This window comes from Phoca vitulina, unplaced genomic scaffold, assembly GCF_004348235.1.
Source record: "Phoca vitulina isolate PV1807 unplaced genomic scaffold, GSC_HSeal_1.0 scaffold56, whole genome shotgun sequence".
NCBI classification, from domain to species: domain Eukaryota; kingdom Metazoa; phylum Chordata; class Mammalia; order Carnivora; family Phocidae; genus Phoca; species Phoca vitulina.
In genome coordinates, this window is record NW_022589759.1 from 2107041 (window position 1) to 2124986 (window position 17946).

Here is a 17946-nt window from a genome sequence, read left to right on the forward strand (position 1 = left end):
GATGTCCTCCGTCAGTGTTCCCGACCTCCTCAGTCCATATTCCTGACATCCTCCGTCAGTGTTCCCGACATCCTTAGTGTTCCTGACGTCCTCAGTGTGCCCGACGTCCTCAGTGTGCCCGACGTCCTCAGTGTGCCTGACGTCCTCAGAACGTACTCCTGGGCTGAGATCAAGAGTCACCACGCTTCCTCTGAAGACTCCAGAGAAGGGTCCTTCTGCCCCTTCCAGCTGCAGGGCCCAGGCAGCCCTTGGCTGTGGCCGCACCCCTCCTACCTCTGCCTCCATCCTCAGTGTGGCCTCTCCCCTTCTGTGTGTCTCAGACCTCTGTTTGCCTCCCTCTTAGAGGGGTACAAGTGATGGTGTTTAGGGCCCACCTGGATGAACCACAATCCTCTGAAGATCCTCAACTTCACATCTGTAAAATCCTTTTTTTTGCTGTGTAAGGTGATGATGTGCACAGGTTCCAGGGATTAGGACGTGGACTTCTTTGGGGGCCGTTATTTAGTGATCAAGATTCCAGGGCCGAAGAGGGGCCTTACTGGGGAGAGGTGTGGCCCACAGCGCCCATCCCAGTGATCGATGTTAACTAACCAGCAGTAGGACTCTGACCTCAGGCCCCTCCTGGTTTCATGTGAAGCACACAGCCCCGCTTCTCTGGATCTCCTGCCAAAAATACCTGACCCGAATCTAATCATGGGCACCTCATCACACAGACCACAAGGGTCAGGCCCCAGAAGCACTGCCCTCCGCCTTCCGAGTGTCAGGCTCACCGAAGGCCGGAAGGGCTGATGAACTGAGAGCTGTGGTCCTGGTAACCGTCACCAGTGTGGGGAACATGGGGGCCAGGGCTGGCAGAAGAGGACCAGAGGGGACAGCCTGCCCGGCGGGAGTGGGGGCTGCCTTGGAGGCGGGCGCTCTGTCCTGCCATCAGCCTGACTGAGGTCCCATGAGGGGCTCTCCTGGCCAGGCTGCTGCTGAGACCACAGTATTTCTAGTTTCAGCCTCCTTGTCTTCCTGACTCTGGCTGTCTGCCGTTTTCCTGTCCCCTGCACGCCTGCTCTTTTCCCTGCGATGGTGGACATTGTTGTTAAGGAGTGACGAGATGGATGAGTCCCTTCCCTCAAATGGGGTCGGGCTGGTCAGGTGGACAGGGTGTTCGTTGAAGGCCACTGGGTCTCTTAGGGATGTGCTCTAGCTCTGTGTCTAAGGTCCCAGTGCTGGGGGTTCTCCCTCCATGCCCTGGGGGTTCCCTGAGGACTCCCCTCCCCGGCTGCTTGGAGCTGGATGGTCCAGCACGCTGCCCAGCCTGTACTGGGCTCAGTGAGTGGTTGGAACCCGGGCCCCTTGGCAGATCCTTGGGCTCTGTCTCCGCACGGCTCCCCCCTTTCTACTCCAGCCCCGGCAGCCTCCTTGAACTCTGATCTCTGTTTGCTCAAGTTAGAACACTGCCCGGTTCTGCCTGGCCCCCTCTGAGCCCCGGGGTCTGGAAGGTGCCTCTGGCAGGAATCCAGGGGATGGCAGGGGTGACCTCTTATTTCTCTTCTCTGGGATCACAGCCCTGTGTGGCCTGTTGTCCGGGGTCACCTTGGGGCTCACAGCAGTCCCGTTACTCCACTATGGCCAGGATGTAAGTCTAGCCTCTTTTTTTTTTTTTGGTGACCTTTGTTTTCCTTATTGTGTCTTCTTAAATATATCAGTCAGAGTTCCTTTAAAGTCTGTGATCTCCGGTTCAGCTTACAGTCTCTCTTTCCTCGGGGTTTTTGGGCGTGGCAGTGGGCTGCTGGCGTGCCCGCACACGTGGCCGTGGATGCCGCTGCCCCCACGAGGGTGCCTGGCCTCTGGCCTGGGGTCACAGCCAGCAGAGCGCCTTGCCCCGACCAGGTGTGGTGAGGGCCGATCTCGTCCCGGGTGGCCCCGTCCACAGAGTGTCCCCTCCGGGCACCTCCTGCTCTCCAGGGCCTGCATTTCCCCTAGCGGGCCAGGGATACCGCTGACCCCTCTCCTGGCTGGTTGGCCTCTTAGCAGCCACCTTCTGCTTGGCTTCTCCATCTCCCGCCCCCCACTGGTTGGGATCCAGAAGGTGCCTCGAGGGCAGAGCTGTGCACACGGTAGGGCCTGCTTCTTTGGGGTCCTGCCCTAGCACGCTGGCCTCTGCGGCAGCCCTGGGCGATCCAGCGCCCTGCCGCCCCTCTGCCCAGCCACCAGCGGTCAGGGACCTGGGGCACAGGGGTGGGAGGCCCTGCCCCCTTCGGCTCACCTCAAGCCTATCCCTTGTTTTTAGGCTCTCGGTTCTCATCTTGGGGCCACTGTGCATGTTCCCTGATGTCTTCAGGCAGCATTTAAACTGTGGCGTGTGCAGACAGCTGGTGTCAGCAGGCGGGGCTGGTTGGCGTAAGCCCCTGGGTTCTAGGCAGGAGAAAAGTCTTGCGGTCTCATTTTTAGATGCTGTTCAGTCCCTTGCCTGTCATGTTTTGAAGGTAGCTGCTCATTTTTAGTGCTTTACGGGCTTCTGTATCATAGGATGTGGCACTTTACTGGGGCTCTGTAGTGTGGCCGTCCTCCTCGAGCTTGCTGTGTGCTCTCTTCACGGAAGCCCCGGGGCTGGGGGGGTCTCGGTGCCTGGCCCCCATGTCGCTGCCGCTGATGCTTCACTGGGAATGAAGTCTGGTGCCCTTTGGGGAGCACTGGTTTTCTGATCTTGCTTCCCCCCTGGTTGCACACACCCTCGGAGGACTGGAATCCCTAGCTCACGGAACCGGCCGTGAGCACGTCTCTCAAACGGCACATCGGGGCCTTGGTGTGGGCCCTTCTGAGCTTGCCCCGCATGGGCCCCCCAGGGACTCTGGGTGCTCTTTTACTCTGTATTTTGCTCACCAGGTGGGGTTTTGGACAGGGATAAATATTGCTTCATGTCCTTTATGATTCTGTGGAAACATCCGTTAAGAAACACACTTTATGTTTATGTTTAACATCACTGGGGAAAGCCTTGGATTTAGAATGTTCCTAACAGGACAAGCCAGACTGCTCCCCGTGTGGGCAGGCTGCCTTCCATGCTTTAGGCAGGGAGGGTGATAATTGTTTTTCTTACTGGCAGTGACTAATAGAGTTAAAAAAAAAAAATTGCAGCTTCTGAAAGCAGGGGATAATTAGGGGAAAATGGAGCCATGACAGAACAGGGCCAGCTCGCCCTCGTTGGATCGGGTCGGATTGGATTGGATCGCCGCAGAAATGGGTGAGCCAGAGCCGGCCACTGGGCACCCAGGCTCCCCTGACTACGGGCTGGCCCTCTGGCCTCGGGGAACGTGCGGCGTGCTGTGCTTGGGGACCACTCCCCGCTCTGACCCCATCTCCGCTGTGGCCGCCTCGTCGCTCCGACCCCGTCTCTCCTGCGGCCGCCACGTCGCCCCGACCCCGTCTCTGCCATGGCCGCCACGTCGCCCCGACCCTGTCTCTGCCATGGCCGCCTCGTTGCTCCAACCCCCCGCCGCGGCCGCCTCGTCGCTCTGACCTCGTCTCCGCTGCAGCCGCCTCGTCGCTCCGACCCCGTCTCCGCCACCTGGTTGCTCCGACCCCGTCTCCACCGCGGCCGCCTCGTCGCTCCGACCTGTCCGCCACCACGTCGCGTGAACTGGAAGAGTGATGGCAGCGTGGTCGCCCTCTGTTGTCGAGGGCGGCAAGCCTACGGCACCTGCCTCCTCCCTTTGCTTCTGATTTTCAGGCATTTAAAGCAGATCCCAGGCCCGTGCCGTTTCATCTGTTGATACTTCCATATGGGTCTTTAAAGAATGTGGGTGTTTCTCTGCACGTGGGCCTTGTCCTTCCCCCGCCATACAGACGTGGTGGGGACGCACGATGTGGCCTGAGGCCTGGTCCACATCCATCTCCCTGAGGGCCGCAGAGCTGCTTTGCACGAGGCTTGCTTGGAACTGAGTCTGCAGCAGCCCTCACGTGGCGTCGTGTGCCTCGCAGGTCTCTGCTGCCGGAAGCAGCCCCCCGTTTCTGGTGGGTCAGGGGCCGACTGGGGGCCTCCTGCTTCTTTCTAGCGTCATCTGGTCTTTCCCTCCACTTCAGAGCTGGCCCTTCTCTCCAAAAGGCTTGCTTTTAGGTTTAGGTTGAACTACCTTTTTTTTTTCTTCCTGTTTTTAAACAAAATCTACTTATTTTTTCTTTCAGAATTTATTTTTACTGAAGTGTAGCTGACACACGCTAACTACGTGAGTTTCAGCTGGGTGACACAGTCTGTGACGCTGTGCTCACAAACGCATCTGACTTATTCCTGTGACCTACTCATCGCGCAACTGGGAGCCTGTCCCTCCCCCTCCCCTTCGCCCATATGGCCCGTACCCCTCACCCCGGCAGCCATCTCTTTGTTCTCTGTATTTATCCTTCTGTTTCTGCTGCTTTTGTTTGTTTTGTTTCTTAAATTCCATGTATGAGTGAAATCCTATGTATTTGTCTTTGACTTATTCTACTTAGCATAATACTCTCTAGCTCCATCCATCTCGTTGCAAATGGCATGATTTCATCCTTTCTGATGGCTGAGTAGTAGTTCATGGTACATACACACCACATCTTCTTTATCCATCCACCTGTCGATGGGCACTTGGGCTGTTTCCATATCTTGGCTATTGTAAATAATGCTGCAGGCATGTATCCCTTTATTTTCAGGTTTATTGAGGAATAGCGCACAGGTAAAATTGTAAGGTGCATGACAAGTACGTCTCGGTGATTGGTATTTGTACACTTTGTGCAAGGGTTCCTGCCATCTAGGATTAGCATGTCCACCACTTCACATTTTTATTCTCTCTCCTTGGTGAAAACATTTAAGTTCTATTCTCTTAGAAGATCTCAGTGTTGGGGCGCCTGGGTGGCTCAGTCGTTGAGCGTCTGCCTTCAGCTCAGGTCATGACCCCAGGGTCCTGGGATCGAGCCCCGCATCAGGCTCTCTGCTCCGCGGGAAGCCTGCTTCTCCCTCTCCCACTCCCCCTGCTTGTGTTCCCTCTCTCGCTGTGTCTCTCTCTGTCAAATAAATAAATAAAATCTTAAAAAAAAAAAAGACCTCAGTGTTGATGCAGTGTTATCAATGACAGTCACCCTGTTCACAATCAGTAACTACTTCTAATTAACAAGCACCTGGTAGATGGGCCGTGCTCGTTGCGGTGCGCTAGATGGGGCACCGCGGTGTTCCCTGGCCCCGAGAGTCAGCGGGGCTGCCGTGTGAGGACGAGGGTGGCTCTTGCGGACAGGGTAGGTTGGGGACCTTCTCCCTCGGCCCCTCATCCTGAGCCTTGTGTGGACTTGTGCCCTTTCTCCTCCCTGCAGGTGGATGGCTTGTTCATCATTGGCTGGATGTACCTGCCTCCCCATGACCCTCATGTGGACGACCCAATGCGATTCAAGCCCCTGTTCAGAGTCCACCTGATGGAGAGAAAGTCTGCCACGGTGGAGTGCATGTATGGCCACAGAGGGCCCCACAACGGCCACATTCAGGTGAGCGCTCGGGGCTCCCTGAGGCGTGGCAGCCGCGTGCAGGCAAGGGGCTAGGGCTCCTTTGTCCGCCCCGGTCCCAGTGGCCGCCGGGGGGGGTGCTGGCCGAGTGCGTGTGCTGTTCCCGCTGCAGACCTGTGTCCACACCGAGCAGTGAGCACGGGAGGAAGCGGGGGCTGAGCCCGCTCCGGGGTGTGTTCGTGATGTGCTGGTGCTGCGACGCAGCCCTTCAGAGACTCTCGCTGGGACCCCCCCAGGGATTCTGCGTTCAGTTGGAACTCGTTGTTTTTGTCGTGATTCCTCACTGCTCCCTGGTTTCCTCTTTGCGAGAATATAAACTTGGAGTAAGACACGCTGCTCTCTGATAATGGTTTGGCAGACAGCCACCGCGATCAGCACGTGTGTTCCCTAACACACGACGAAAGCACAGCCCCTTCTCCTGCTGTAAGATGTCCTCCTGGGAAGACGCACATGCACCTTCCCCTGAGAAGGAAGTGCGTGCGCAGGGTGGCTCTGAGGTCCCTTCTTCGGACGGGCCGAGATGTGGTGGCATCTTGGGCTTCTGTACACACGTGGGGTATGTCGGTGCGGGAGAGGTTGATCGTCCCACCCGTAACTGACACAATCCCCTCTCCTTTGTGGCGAATGCTCAAGATTGTGAAGAAGGACGAGTTCTCCACCAAGTGCAACCAGACTGACCACCACAGGATGTCTGGCGGGAGGCAGGAGGTGAGCCCGTACCCCTTCTGTTCCCATGGCGCGGCTGTGATGGGGTTGAATGGTTTGACATCGCCAGTGAGCCCCCAACGAGGGGCCGTCTCCCCGGCTCATCCCGATGTGTGCGTCTGGCTTTTCCGTCAGGACGTCCTGTGTTCGTGTCCATGCTCACAGGCTTTCATTCCCTGCTGCCCCTCGGAGTGAACGAGCCCCAGAGAAATCGTTCCCTCTGATCTGCTCTCTTTCGCCCCTTTGGCGAGAGTGTCCGTGTGCTGCTGGAGATTTCTTCCTGGATGTGAGTTTGCATGGAGACCAGGGGGCTTTTTTGGAGCCTCTCTTCTCCCCACAGACGGGCCTAGTGGCTGAGATTTCCAGGTCTTGGCAGCGCACCACGGAGGCCTGGCTCTGAGCCACACCGCGAGCTTCTTAGCACTTCCTTTTATTTGCACGGATACTTTCACATTGCCTTTGAGTTTTCCTTTTCTGAGGATCCAAGTCATACTGCTGTTTCAAAACATTCTTAAGAAAACCTTGAACTTTTAAAATGTAGGATGCTCATTGAACTTACATTTATTTAATGGCTGTGTATTTCTCAAGTTCTGAGTCCGACAGCTTCCCTGTTAGCCAGAGAATTGCGGGGAGGTGTAAGGTAAATTCATACGCACGCATGTCTGCGTCTGAAGAGTGCACACAGGTGCTCGCGGGAGTCCTTTGGAGGTAGACGAGGCCCTGTTTTCTCACATACACGGCTTGTGAAGGTGACGGTGCATTTTTCATTCACAACACCGTTGTCGAAGCCTTCACATACAGTCGCACACACAACGTACAGGTGAGTGCTCCAGTCCGCGTTTCAGTGAAAAAGGTCAATGTATTTTCTGAGAATAGAAACTCCTCAGCTGTGAACCTTAAAAAGGCCAGATAGTGAATTTCTGGAAATACGTATGCTGGGATCAAAAAAGGTCTTGTAAGCCGCGTCTGTGTGATTTTGAAGTGGAGTGGTATTTTTTCTGATTATGAAAGTACTAACACAAGTCCTTTGTGGAAACTCTAAGAACACGTGCACGCTGGGTGGGAGTAAAGCTTTGCTGGTCTTGGGACTGGGGGTCAGTTTGCATTTCTGTGACCATGACCGTGCCGAGGCTGAGGTTAGGGGCCTGGCTAAGGGCTCCCCGGGGCTGCTTTTCTGTGACATGTTTGTTAGTAAACATCCTCGCTGCTCTCTCTGGTGCTGGTATGTTTCTAGTTGATTTGTAGGAGCTTTTTTTTCATATTAGAAAATTAGTCTTTCAGGTGTGGTTGCCAAGTATTTTTCCTCATGTTTTTGTCTTTTAGTTTGATTTATGGTATATTTTTTTTCCAGGAGTTTTCTTGTTTTTAATTTTTATGTAGTCAGAGGTGTCTGTCTTCCCCTGCGGAGCCCATCGGGGAGACGCGGTGCCACCGGGCAGAGCAGAGGGAGAACTTGCTGTGTGGCCCCGCGGTCACTTGTCCCTCTCTCGTGTGCTTTTCTCTCTGTCCCTCCCCTGTCTGTCCCCTCAGCCGTGTGGGGACAGGGTCTCCTGCCAGTTCAGGAGTCAGCCAGAAATGTCTTCACTTTCTCATGGAGTCTTTCAGACCCAGGGGAATGGCTTCAGGCCCCAGGGAGAGAGGACAGGCCGTGGGGGGACATCGCCATGTTCCTGATAGCTCTGCACACCGAGGTGAAAGGCTGAGCTGTGCACTCTGGCTGTCCTGTGCTCTGGTGGCTGATGGGCATTTAAAATTCTGGGGCCACAGGGGACGGAGGGCTCCTGGTGGCCAACAGGGCTAGCAGGGGAACAGGGCGGTGTGCGGTCTCCTGGGCAGGGGATCCTCTCATGCCCCCAGGGGCTGGCCTGGTGCTGCACTGTCCTCCACCCTGTGTGGCACTCTGAGAGCTTGTGGGGGATGCCCTGGCGGTCCCCCTCTGCAGGCCGTGCTCTCTGAGAAGTGCTGCCCATGAAGGAACCAGTGAGTCTCCCGTCATTCCCCTGTGAAGGCCACTGCCACCCTGCAGGTCTCTGGCTGATGCACTGCATCTTGCTCACCAGCCCTCCCACTGCTCACACCCAGCTCTGGTCCCGGGGTTTCTGCCGCCATGTCCACCTTTGAATGCCAAGTCCAGACTGCTGTGGTGTGATGTGATGTCTCAGGCTGCGGTGGCCTCGGCCTGCCCCTCACAACACCTCCGGGTGACTTGTGTGCTTTGCACACTGCAGCCCCTCTCCTGGGTTCCTGTGACCAGGGCAGGCCCTCAGGCCTACCCAGACTCGTCTCCCCTGGCCTCCTTCACAGATGATGGCAAGGCCCAGCTGCCATCTTCCCTGCCCCCCCTGTGCCTGTCCAGCCCCCCAGCCTGAGGCTTCTGGGGAACTGGGGCCTGCGAGGAGGAGCAGAGACAAGGAAGAGAGGAAGGAGTGAGGACGGCCAGGCCCCACCACTGCGATGCTGTGGGCGTCCCTTGTCCCTCCTGACCAGGCCATGGGCTTCTGCTGGCCCCACTCAGGGTGTGCTCTGCACTTGGTCATGCAGACTTCTTGACTGGACACAAGTTGCTTTTGTTTCTTTGTCTCGTGTACTGAAATGATATCTTCTCACCATCAAACACGCAGTCGTGGGAGCCCCACCCAGGAGCAGCCCCCACACCCGTCCTCCGTCATCCCTTCTTGTTCTCCGAATTTTGTTTATGTAACTGGGATCTAACTCCATCTAATTTGGGTCTTTTTTTTTTTTTTTTAAGCTTTTTAGCTCTTCCAGAAATATTTTCCAGGCTCATTAGAATTCTTTTAATCTTTATTTTTAAAGCACTGTTCCATCCGTCATCCATAGGGCGATTGCCTGAGCGTAACTGCTCTCCTGCGGTCAGACACAGGGTTTGTGCTCCCCCTCCTGACCTTCCGCGTGGGTGACTTGCTCTCTGGGAGCCTCAGTCCTCATCTGTGAAATGTGGACCCCTGCGGGGGTTGGAGGATGAGTAGGGCAGGGCGTGTGAGTGCCTTAGCGCCAGGCTGAGAGCCTCCAGGTGTTACTGCCGGAACTCTGTGCAAAAACCTTCCCTGGTTTTTGGATCATACAGAAATGGGATTGCCAGGTAAAAGGCCCTGTTCCAGATTCTTGTTATGTGTTGTTAGTTTGCTGGTCCTCATTTACCGCCCACCAGGGTGGGTGAGCCCACTGCCTCCTGTGCTCCTGCCAGCCTTCCTCTTGGCCCTGGTGGAAACAAGGCCCCTTAGCACGTGGGCTCAGGAGTAGCTCTGATCCTGCTGCTTACTAGCTGGGTGACTTGGGGAAGGTTTCTCAAACTCTGTGAGCCCACATCTCCGTAGAACAGGAAGGGTGTGAGCACCCTTCTCCTGGACTGGTGTGCAGATGGAGGGGATGATTATATAATGCCAGCACCTGTGAGCATGCCCTGGGTAAATATTATTCTTGTCGTGTATGTTCTGGTCCCCTGTGTTTCTCCTTGTGTATGCATAGCTCATGAGATAATTTCATAATGAACATATCTCAAAGGTGTTTGTTCTGAGTAATTGGGTCTGGTTGGTATTTCTAATGACTCTGACCTTTTCATGCAAAGTAAATAAGATTATGACTCCTTACAAGTCAGCCTCATGGTATTTAGCTCAAGTGTGATTACTCACCGTGGTAACATAAAATCCCTACTTGTTACATTAGCTCACTTCCATTTTTATCTCTTCGTTATCTGTTTGATTTTTTAGGGCCTTACTCCATTGAAGTGGAAGGTTTTGAGGTGAAGTCTAATTTGTCAAGTTTTTTCTTTTGTGATTATTGTTGTCTGTGTCTTAAAAGACTTTGCCTATCCCTAAGCTGCAGAGTCTCCTCTTCAGCAGTTTGGTAGCTTCACGTTGTGTTTGGGTCTGTGGCCCATCTCGAATTATTTCTTGTGTGTGGTGTGAGGCAGGGATTGTGGTCCTTTTCTCCATATGGATGTCCAGTCGTTGGAGCATCATTTGTGGAAGAGACTTTCCACTTCCCATTGGGTGGATTGGATGTATTTGTCGGAAAGCAGCTGACTAGATGAATGGGTCTGTTTCTGGGCTCTCCGTTTCATTCCGTTGGTGTATTTGTTGACCCCGATGTTTGTACTACTGTCTTGATTACTGCAGCTTTATAGTAAGTCACACCATGAACTGGTGCAGTTCCTTCAGCCCTGTTCTTTTGCAAGATTGCTTTGGACATTGTTGGTCCTTTCCAGTTCCACGTGAATTTCAGAATCGGCTTATCGGTTTGTACAGAGACCCTGGTGGGACTGGGACTGCCATGGCATTGAATCCATAGATGCCTTTGGAGAGAATTGCTGGCTTGGTACTTGGTCCTCTGGTCCATGGGCGCCTGTATCATGGAGGTGTCTCCGTTTCCTTCCGGCAGTCCTGTGGCTGTCAGAGTAGGGGTCCTGCACGCACTTTCTAATATGTATTCCCAAGTCACATGTTGTCTGAGGCTGCTGGAAATAGGACTTAAAATTTTTCATTTTCCAACTCCGTGCCGCTGGTATAGAAACTTCCAGTTGATTTGTGCGTAATGAGCTTGTGGCCTTGTAGCTGTGTGCTTGTCACTGCAGTGAGGGGTTTCTGTGTGTGGCCAGAGTTTGGGCGGGAACATAGGAAAGCAACTGAAAGATTATAGCTCTCTTGGTTTGTTGTTGTGGTTAAATTGCTTTTGTTTCTGTTTATAGAACTAACTCTGCATGGTCAGTAGAAACAGTATATTGAGCTAGGAACTCAGAGCGATGGATTAATTTGGTTAAATGTGCAGAATCAAGCTATTAAGCACTAACTATCCTTCACATTGTTTGATCCCGTAATGAATGACTGAGCTTTGAGGACGCAGTGTTTATAAAAGCTCCCTTTTCACAAATGAACTTTCTGAACGTGTAACATAACTATGAGGCACCTCCCTGCCCCAGCGGCCCCCCCGGCCATACCTGTCTTGTTCTTCTTCGGCAGTAGCAGAAGGCAGTTCTGGCCAATGTGACCAGCACAGGAGTCCTGCTGTGCTCCTGCTTTCCTAGAAGCCCCAGAACCAGGCTCGGTGTAGACACCGCATGTCCCGTGGGTGGCCACAGAAGTGAGGCTCACGTGGCTGCTACCTAGGGAGCTCTGGACACGGGCTGAAGGGACCCCACAGTCCCTGTTGTTGCCTGTTGAAGTCTGTGCCTGTGTGCTCTGGGAGAGTGGGGACCAGGGCCCTTTACTTTCCTTTGGTGGCTGAGCTTCACAGGAAGGAGGTCAGGGACTCGGAGACCAAAGTGTGGCAGCCCCCTCCTCTTGCCCAGTCTTCATCTCCATCTTGTCCACCCTGCCGGGACTCCAGCACTGCTGTGCCCAGGGCATCACCCCAACTGGAAGAGTGCTGCTTTTTAAAAATTTTTTTTAATTTTTTTAAAGGTTTTATTTATTTATTTTGATGGAGAGAGAGCACAAGTAGGCAGAGAGGCAGGCAGAGGGAGAGAGAGAGAGAGGAGACTCCCCACTGAGCAGGGAGCCCGATGCGGGGCTCGATCCCAGGACCCTGGGATCATGACCTGAGCTGAAGGCAGACGCTTAACGACTGAGCCACCCAGGTGCCCCAAGAGTGCTGCTTTTATCCACTTAGTGCCACAGCGAGCAGTCCTCCATGCGCGTCGTGGTGGTTTTCATGACCTGTGCTCTCTTGGAAGGAATTCCGAACGTGGCTGAGGGAAGAATGGGGGCGGACACTGGAGGACATTTTCCACGAGCACATGCAGGAGCTCATCCTGATGAAGTTTATCTACACCAGTCAGTACGAGTAAGTGCAGTCCCCTCTGTGGGTACTGTGAGCACAGTCTCTGTCCCTCCTCTGTCCCCGCCCCCCCACTGCCCTACCTTGGTGTCTGTTTTCTGCTGATTGATCATCACGAGCCTGGCCTGTGTGCTGGAGCCTCAGGGTGGTACCCCCACATCTGCCGGGGGACGCCTCCTCTCTTAGCTGCTCTTCCTGCCTTGGCCTCTGCCCCACGCCCTGTCCCCATGACCCATTTAAATAGTCCCTTGTGCAGTGAGCATCCCTTTCGCGGTCTCCGGGGTTCCTATGCTGGGGTGACGGAGCAGGGGCAACGTCCCCTTCTCTTTGGAGAGTGCTACCTGCCCCAGTTCCCTTGTGGTGCTGGTAGAGCGAACGTGCGCCCCTGTTCAGCCCTGTTGGAATTCCAGAGAAGGTGTGAGATGTGCCCTGCAAGTGTTTTGAGGAGGGGTGATTGTGGCTCAGGAATGTGGGGTGCCCCCGCTCCCCCCTGGCCTGGCAGGAAGCTCAGCCCGGCTGTTCTAGGCTACCCTGCCCTGTCTGCCATCCCTCACACGGCAGGGAGGTGAGTGAGCTCTGTACTTCGGCCTGCCCGCCGAGCTGCTCTCATGCCGCCCCTTCCCCCCACAGCAACTGCCTGACCTACCGCCGCATCTACCTCCCGCCCAGCCACCCGGACGACCTCATCAGACCCGGCCTCTTCAAAGGCACCTACGGCAGCCACGGCCTGGAGATCGTCATGCTCAGCTTCCATGGGAAGCGTGCCAGGGGCACGAAGATCACCGTGAGTCCGGGTGCTACCCTGGCGGGCCCCGCTCTGTGAACTCAGTCTGATTGGCTGTGTGGTGGCCTGACTCGGGCTGCACCCCAGCTACTCACAGTGGGCTCTGGGCCTGTGGCACCCCTGTGCTGGGGGGTTTGCTGGGAATGCAGACTGTCAGGCCCCACCCAGACCCATTGAACTAGGATTTGTATTTCACAAGACCTCCAGGGGATTTGGAGCATTTCCAAGGTGGCTTTACCCATGGCTCTCAGTCCTGGCCACACACTGAACCCTGGGGGCTGTTGAAGAAACCCTGATGCTGGGCCCTAGAGATGCTGATTCAGTGGGGGAGGGGCCTGGGTGTGTGGCTCCAGGAGGTCCTCCGGTGGCTGTGAGGTGCGGAGACCTCCTGCATTATTACACAGGCTCCCGATGCCATCCTGGCCTCAGCAGCTGAGGAACACAGTCAGAGGGTTGTTGAGCTGAATGGGGGGTCTCGAACCAGTTGGCCATTGGGCCTGCTGTAGGGGCACCGTCCACACTGTGCTCACCTGTCATTTGCATAGTTGGGGTATGTTCCTGCCAGATGCACTAAAGTGTCCTGGGGAACAGTGCCTCTTCTTTGTTCTCATGGAGCTATACTCTTGGACCTCGATTGGCCAGGGTCCCTGTGCTCTGGGAAAGCTCCTTGTGTGCAGAGCCCAGCACTGGGGCCCCTGGTGGAGCTGCAGGGCCTGGAGGGTCTCCCAGGTTCAGGGTGAGGAGTGTTTGTGTTCCAGGCAGACAGGTTTGGGCTGACATTCAGGTCTGGCCCTGGGAGGGTCTGTGCCCTTCTCGAAGCCCCAGTGTTCTAGAATGGGGAGGTTTTTATACCTGGAGGGCTCAAGTGCACATGAGCCGCTCTGCCGGGTGTCTGTGCGTGTCTCGAGGTCACTCAGGTGCTATTTGCCCCTATTCTCGAAGGTCCCTTCACAGATGGGGGAGCCTGCTGTAGGCACGTATTTTTTAAGGGCTTCTAAAATATTCTTCAGAAGGGATGCTGCTAAGTCAGTGGGAACGCTGGAGTGTGCTGATTGGGCCAGAGGTGTGATCTAGGCAGGAAACCACACGGAGTGGTGTGTCTCTGCTGATGGCCGCACGCTCGCTCCTCAGGGTGACCCCAACATCCCTGCTGGGCAGCAGACCGTCGACATCGACCTCATGCACCGCATCCAGCTGCCTGACGTGGAGAGCCTCCGCAACTTCAATGAGCTCTCCCGCATCGTCCTGGAGGTTCGGGAGCAGGTGCGCCAGGAACAGCAGCAGCAGGAGAACGGGCTCGAGGACGGTGGGGGCCGCGGCCGGCAGAGCCCCCGGGAGCCCCCGCGGGGCTCCGCCCAGCCCAGTGTGGAGCTGCCTGCCGAGAAGGTCGGGGAGCCTGGGGACGGAGAGGCTGCGGCTGCGGCTGCCCCTGAGCAGCCCGCCCAGTGCGGGCAGGGGCAGCCCTTTGTGTTGCCCGTGGGCGTGAGCTCGAGGAACGAGGACTATCCCCGCACCTGCAGGATGTGGTAAGAATGCCAGCGTGGGCCGCGACAGGCCTTCCGGGGAGTCCTGCTCCCCACCTGCGTGGAGACGGGCTGTGGGGGCCGGGCTCAGCGCCGGCCAGCGTGGGGGCTCCCTGCACCCGGCGGGGAGCCCCTGACAACTCCGTCTGAGTCCCAGCTTGGGCCCGTGCGGACAGCGCCCTTCCCTGGGCTGCACAGAGTTTGGAGGCTCCCGACCCCTCACCCCTGGGGAGCCTCCGAGGGGGCTTATTAGAACCGCCAGGCATGAGGCCCCCTTCCTAGTGCCTTCTGTCGCCTCGCCAGTCAGGTTCAGGGTAGACAGGTGAGTCTGCAGGTGGCGTTGAAAGCAGCCGGTGAGGAGGGGGCTCTTCCGCCCCTGTCCCCCTAGAAGCCGGCTCGAGTCCACCTGGTTGTCCTTGTAGGTAAGGCCCACTGGGGGTCTCCCTCCGGCCCCTGCTGAGCACCATCCAGTGTGAGCCGTCTGTGTCTTCCCGTGGTTTCTCTGCCGGCTCAGAAAGTGTGCGCAGAGGGCTGGCAGTGCACTCCTGCCCCAGGGCCGGCTTGCTCTTTGCTTGACGGCTGTCCTTACGCCTTTGTCTCGGGTCACTGCCCTCAGCCACTCAGGCCCCCCCGCCCCAGCCCGCTACACTTCAGGGCTTCCTAGGTGTCGATGAACCAGAATGAATGAAGCCACAGACTTGGGTCTTCCGTCCCACTGGCCACATTTCCGGTGCCAGCAGCCACACGTGTATTGCACAGTGTAGGTCTAGAACGTTCCGTCAGTGCAGTTAGTTCTCCTGCACAGTTGTCCTAGGGGACCTTTGAGGGGATGACCTGTCTGTCTCTGGGCATCACAGCTGCCTGGCCTGCATGTCTGTCCAGTTACATGGAAGGGTCTGTTCCCTTGACTTCCGGGCTGACTGCTGTCTTGGGCCGGTGGCGGCCATCTGATTGGCGCTTCATGCGTAGAAGAAATGTGGGCGGGGCTCTGAGCTCCCGAGGGAGGCTTTAGGTGTCTGTGTGGGCTTGGCAGGTAAATTGGTTCTGAGCACCGAGTGCCCGTTGGCGTGGTGCCCCCCACACCAGCACGCAGTCCTCCACACCGGCTTGGTGTCCGGCCACTGGACTCAGTCCTGACACCGCCCCCCCCAGAGACGGCGTCAGACCCGGCAAGACTGCCTCTGTCCTCTCAGACACCAGTCCCAACCGTGCTTCTGACCGACCAGCTCTAGGTCGGGGGTTCCCACGACCTCCTCCTCAGGTTCGATTAATGGGCTGGGGCGGCTCCCAGAACTCAGGGAGACACTACGTTTACCATTTTGTTGAAGGAGTGAGAAAGGACGCAGGTGGGCAGCCACATGAAGAAAGGCGTAGGGTCCTGAGCGCACTAGCTTCCAGCCCCTGGAAAATGGAGTGTACGTGGGTGTCCCCCACCTGGGGGCTCCCTGAACCCCATACTTTGGGATATTATGGAGGCTTCCTCACAGAGGCATGGTCCATCATTAGCTCCATTTCCAGCTCCTCTCTCGTCTGGAGAATGGCGGGGCCGCTCAAGATTCCAAGCTTCTGTTCCTGGCTGGTCACCTGCTAGTGTTCTTATCCCTTAGGAATTTACCGGGGTTTCAGGAGCCCTGTGCCAGGCACCGGGGCAGAGATCAATGCACATATTCTTCTTTTATCTCATGTAGGGGAAATCCATTCCATTTTCCTTTATGTTACACAATTATCTCAAAAGTGGCTGAATGCGGGTTTCCTGAGAGGAGATATACAAATGATGTTCCAGTATGATTTCAACTGTTGTGAGCTTTTTAGTGGTCGTAAAAGAGAAGGGCTCTGTCGTCCTTATGAAACTCCACAGCCCGCAGTGTCTTGTGGCTAGTCGAGAGCCCAGAGGGCTCAGTCGGGCGCTCTCAGGCCAGCCCTGCGGTGGAGGCATGGGACGTGCTGCGCATGCATCGGTCTCTGTGACCTGGGAGGGGCGTGCTGTGGTCCCTTCCCTGTTTGGTTTGTGTGTCTGCGAGGCCTTGCCCCAGTGAGGGTGCAGGACATGGCTGCCTCCGGTACTAAGCTTGGTGGGCATCACTTTGCCTCCCTGTGGGTTCTGGGGCCAATTTCCCCACCTGAGAATCCCACGAACCGCTCGCCCTCATGCACAGGCCTGCTCTCCCCCTCCTGCCCAGGGGAGCCTCGGCGTGGTGGATGGAGGGCCGGGTGCCGGGCGCCGTTCTGTGTGCTGGGAGATCAGGCCAGCCCGCGGCTCCTCATTATCTATATGAGCACCAATTTCTTGGCAAGAAAGACATAAATGCATCTCAGTCTCACATTGCTCTCGAAACTTGAAACTTGGCCTTTACGGGTATTTGAAAGTTCTGCCTTCTGAGCTCACGACGGTTGGGTGCCAATAAGTCTTTATATTTGAGTTGTTCACATGCTGACATAACTGTCCTGGGAATTCAGATTTTGGTTACCTGAGCCAGCTTTATGAAGGTGTACTTCAGGACAGAATTACGCGGTGGGGCTGCCCGAGACCCTCTTTCTTTAGCTGGATGAGCTGGTGGAGAGCGGTGGTCAGCAGGGTGAGCCTGACTGTGGGCCTGTGGCTCTGCGCACTGGGCACTTAAGAGTTGCTTGGTGGTCCAGGTGATGGCCTCTCTCAGGCGCCGTGACTTGCTGCTTCCTGCTGGCAGGGAGGAGGGCTGGCCTATGGTGTGGGGGTGCTGCGGCAGGGGGCTGATGGGGTGGGACGGGGCCCAGCGCGCTCCTTCTGGCCCGTCTCACTGTCCTCCCTGCGCTTTCCCTCTTGTCTTCGCACAGTTTTTACGGCACAGGCCTCATCGCCGGCCACGGCTTCACCAGCCCTGAGCGCACCCCTGGGGTCTTCATCCTGTTCGACGAGGACCGTTTCGGGTTCATCTGGCTGGAGCTGAAATCCTTCAGCCTGTACAGCAGGGTGCAGGCCACCTTCCGGAATGCAGAGGCGCCGTCCCCACAGGCCTTCGAGGAGATGCTCAAGAACATCCAGTCCCTGACCTCCTGACGGGCCACTTTCTTGCGGGGCAGCTCCCGGGGCCCTGGACCTGGCACCTGGGAAAGGAAGCAGCATGCACTTTGGAGATTCGGCCTTCTGACCAGAACACCCACCTTGTAGGAGTCTCGGCCCAGCCACCCCAAGACTCTTTGTACGGAGTGTGTGACGTGTGCGTGTGTCCTCGTTAGGAGCTCGTGGGAAGGCTGACTGAGCACGTCTTACAAAAAGAAAGAAAGAAAGAACCAGAACGGGACTGATTGAGAGGGCTGGCTGCAGAGTTTTGTGAACAACTCAAGTGGAGAAATTGGGTTTGTCCTTGGCCTGCTGGCAGTTTTCAAGGGACAGGCTGAGCGACCCTGGGGGCTGCTAGGAGGGATTGTGTGTGGGCCGTGCCAGCTGGAGGCGAGTGGAAGCGGCTGCAGGCTGGCAGGGGCCTGGGGCGAGGGCAGCCTGGGTGTGGGGCAGTGTGTGCACAAAGGGAGGTCCGGGGGGGTCCAGGATGCTGGGCCAGGACCCTGGACTGAAGTGCCGTTTCTCCGCTAACCTGCTTGGAGTTTGGACAAAAGCATTTCACCTCTGACACGTTTGTGCATCAGTGCAGGGGG

The 17946-nt window shown here is 56.3% G+C and overlaps 1 protein-coding gene across 2 annotated transcripts in view; it reads left to right on the plus strand.

Moving 5' to 3' along the window:
• FBXO31 (F-box protein 31) overlaps positions 1 to 17562 on the plus strand; it is a 40201-nt gene extending 22639 nt beyond the window's left edge. For both annotated transcript variants that reach the window (XM_032389829.1, XM_032389830.1), the window contains 6 exons: positions 5323 to 5490; positions 6142 to 6216; positions 11903 to 12012; positions 12637 to 12790; positions 13922 to 14316; positions 17128 to 17562. In XM_032389829.1, coding sequence (XP_032245720.1) covers positions 5323 to 5490; positions 6142 to 6216; positions 11903 to 12012; positions 12637 to 12790; positions 13922 to 14316; positions 17128 to 17350 — 1125 coding nt within the window. In that variant the 3' untranslated portion in view covers positions 17351 to 17562. The remainder of the gene's footprint in view (positions 1 to 5322; positions 5491 to 6141; positions 6217 to 11902; positions 12013 to 12636; positions 12791 to 13921; positions 14317 to 17127) is intronic.
• Positions 17563 to 17946: the final 384 nt, after the last annotated feature.